We start from the raw sequence: 2,440 nt of genomic DNA, 5'->3' as shown, positions 1-2,440 counted from the left end.
ACACTTTGGAAAGTCAACAATATGATTTTAAAACTAGCGTGGTGACAACACACTTTGGAAAGTCAACAACATGATTTTAAAACTAGTGTGGTGATAACACACTTTGGAAAGTCAACAATATGATTTTAAAGTTAATGTGGTGACAACACACTTTGGAAAGTCAACAATATGATTTTAAAACTAGTGTGGTGAGAACACACTTTGGAAAGTCAACAATATGATTTTAAAACTAGTGTGGTGAGAACACACTTTGGAAAGTCAACAATATGATTTTAAAACTAGTGTGGTGACAACACACTTTGGAAAGTAAACAATATGATTTTAAAACTAGTGTGGTGATAACACACATTGGAAAGCAAACAACATGATTTTAAAGCTTGTGTGATGTTCAATAAAATATAAGTTTATTGATTTGGACACTTAAGGAGAACTTCCAGTTCTATTACTTAACTATCCTGTCATGTAAACAACAAAGTTTAGAAATAATCCAGTAGTACTCGGAATTAACTTAAAGAAAATGTTACAATATATGAGTAGTCACACATAAAAAAGAGCACTAAAACACACGTTGTCAGCCAACAGACCCTGGTTATGCTATGATATGCTAAAGTATAAAAATTTGAGACAGACACTTCAACTCTTTCATTAAAGATTAAGTATTACAAATACAACTGAACTGTTACATTACATACTTCAAGGACTTTGCTCATTAAACAATGAACTTATTTATCACTTTAGGAACTCCAAGTTTTTAATTTTAAAACATTGGCCATGTTTTTTAGAACCGTGAGTTAGCCAATCAAACGAGTTAACTTTAACAGAAACAGAATATTCACTACATAACTAAATCGTCAGAAATCACTCTATTGTTTCCTACAAGTCACATGATTCTGTTACCAAAGCTTCGTTTTAATTCATCAACACTTGCCTGATTCTCCACTTCATTGATGTTTCGGTGAATGGAAGTTAATAGTTGCTCCCAACCAACACGCAATGTCTAGATTTGGACACAAAAAATTATAAATGATAAATGTTCTGTACTGTTATAGAGTAATATATAACTATTTCATTGCAGCTACCAATCTATTTTCTAATGTCACGGTGATATTTATTTTTTACTCTACATTATTCTTGAAATTTCTCTCGGTGTCCAATAAAGAATTTTCATTCATTATACTTGTCGTAAGACACTAGCATTAGGCCTATTACATGTTTTAACACTTCATTCTTTATTTACTTGTCATAAGACACTAGCATTAGGCCTATTACATGTTTTAACACTTCATTCTTTATTTACTTGTCATAAGACACTAGCATTAGGCCTATTACATGTTTTAACACTTCATTCTTTATTTACTTGTCATAAGACACTAGCATTAGGCCTATTACATGTTTTAACACTTCATTCTTTATTTACTCGTCATAAGACACTAGCATTAGGCCTATTACATGTTTTAACACTTCATTCTTTATTTACTTGTCGTAAGACACTAGCATTAGGCCTATTACATGTTTTAACACTTCATTCTTTATTTACTTGTCATAAGACACTAGCATTAGGCCTATTACATGTTTTAACACTTCATTCTTTATTTACTTGTCATAAGACACTAGCATTAGGCCTATTACATGTTTTAACACTTCATTCTTTATTTACTTGTCATAAGACACTAGCATTAGGCCTATTACATGTTTTAACACTTCATTCTTTATTTACTTGTCGTAAGACACTAGCATTAGGCCTATTACATGTTTTAACACTTCATTCTTTATTTAGTCCTTTTGGGCTTTTCATGAATTAGAAGAATGTATAATAGTATTTCAAGCACACTATATTCACACCATATCCATTGCTGATGACATATTTAATATAGACCTCATTAGGCCAGCTACAACACAAGAAACAATATCTACACAAGTCATTTATTAGAATAACAATTGTTATGGTGTGAACACGTTTTTCTAAGCATGATTATAATTAATTACACTTGTCATAAGACATTGCAGTGTTAAAAAACAAGATTATTATATTTTTTAACAATGTAACAAGCTGAGAAAGGTGTCAAGACAGACTAAACAATGTAACAAGCTGTAAAATGTGTAATAACACAGATTGAACGATGTAACAACCTTAGAAACGTGTAATAACACAGACTAAACAATTTAACAAGCTGTGAAATGTGTAATAACACAGATTGAACGATGTAACAACCTTAGAAATGTGTAATAACACAGACTAAACAATTTAACAAGCTGTGAAAGGTGTCAAGACAGACTAAACAATGTAACAAGCTGAGAAATGTGTAATAACACAGATTGAACGATGTAAAAACCTTAGAAATGTGTAATAACACAGACTAAACAATTTAACAAGCTGTGAAAGGTGTCAAGACAGACTAAACAATGTAACAAGCTGAGAAATGTGTAATAACACAGATTG

General features: G+C 31.0%; 1 protein-coding gene across 3 annotated transcripts in view; it reads right to left on the bottom strand.

The window, feature by feature from the left end:
- LOC106473640 (alpha-actinin-like) overlaps positions 1–2,440 on the bottom strand; it is a 45,973-nt gene that overhangs the window by 6,213 nt on the left and 37,320 nt on the right. For all 3 annotated transcript variants that reach the window (XM_022402045.1, XM_022402046.1, XM_022402047.1), the window contains exon 18: positions 929–997. In XM_022402045.1, the coding sequence (XP_022257753.1) occupies positions 929–997 (69 nt within the window). The remainder of the gene's footprint in view (positions 1–928; positions 998–2,440) is intronic.

Source organism: Limulus polyphemus, unplaced genomic scaffold (assembly GCF_000517525.1).
Source record: "Limulus polyphemus unplaced genomic scaffold, Limulus_polyphemus-2.1.2 Scaffold6360, whole genome shotgun sequence".
Lineage (NCBI taxonomy): Eukaryota > Metazoa > Arthropoda > Merostomata > Xiphosura > Limulidae > Limulus > Limulus polyphemus.
Note: the sequence above shows the minus strand (reverse complement) of the source record. Positions and strands in the feature narration are given on the sequence as shown.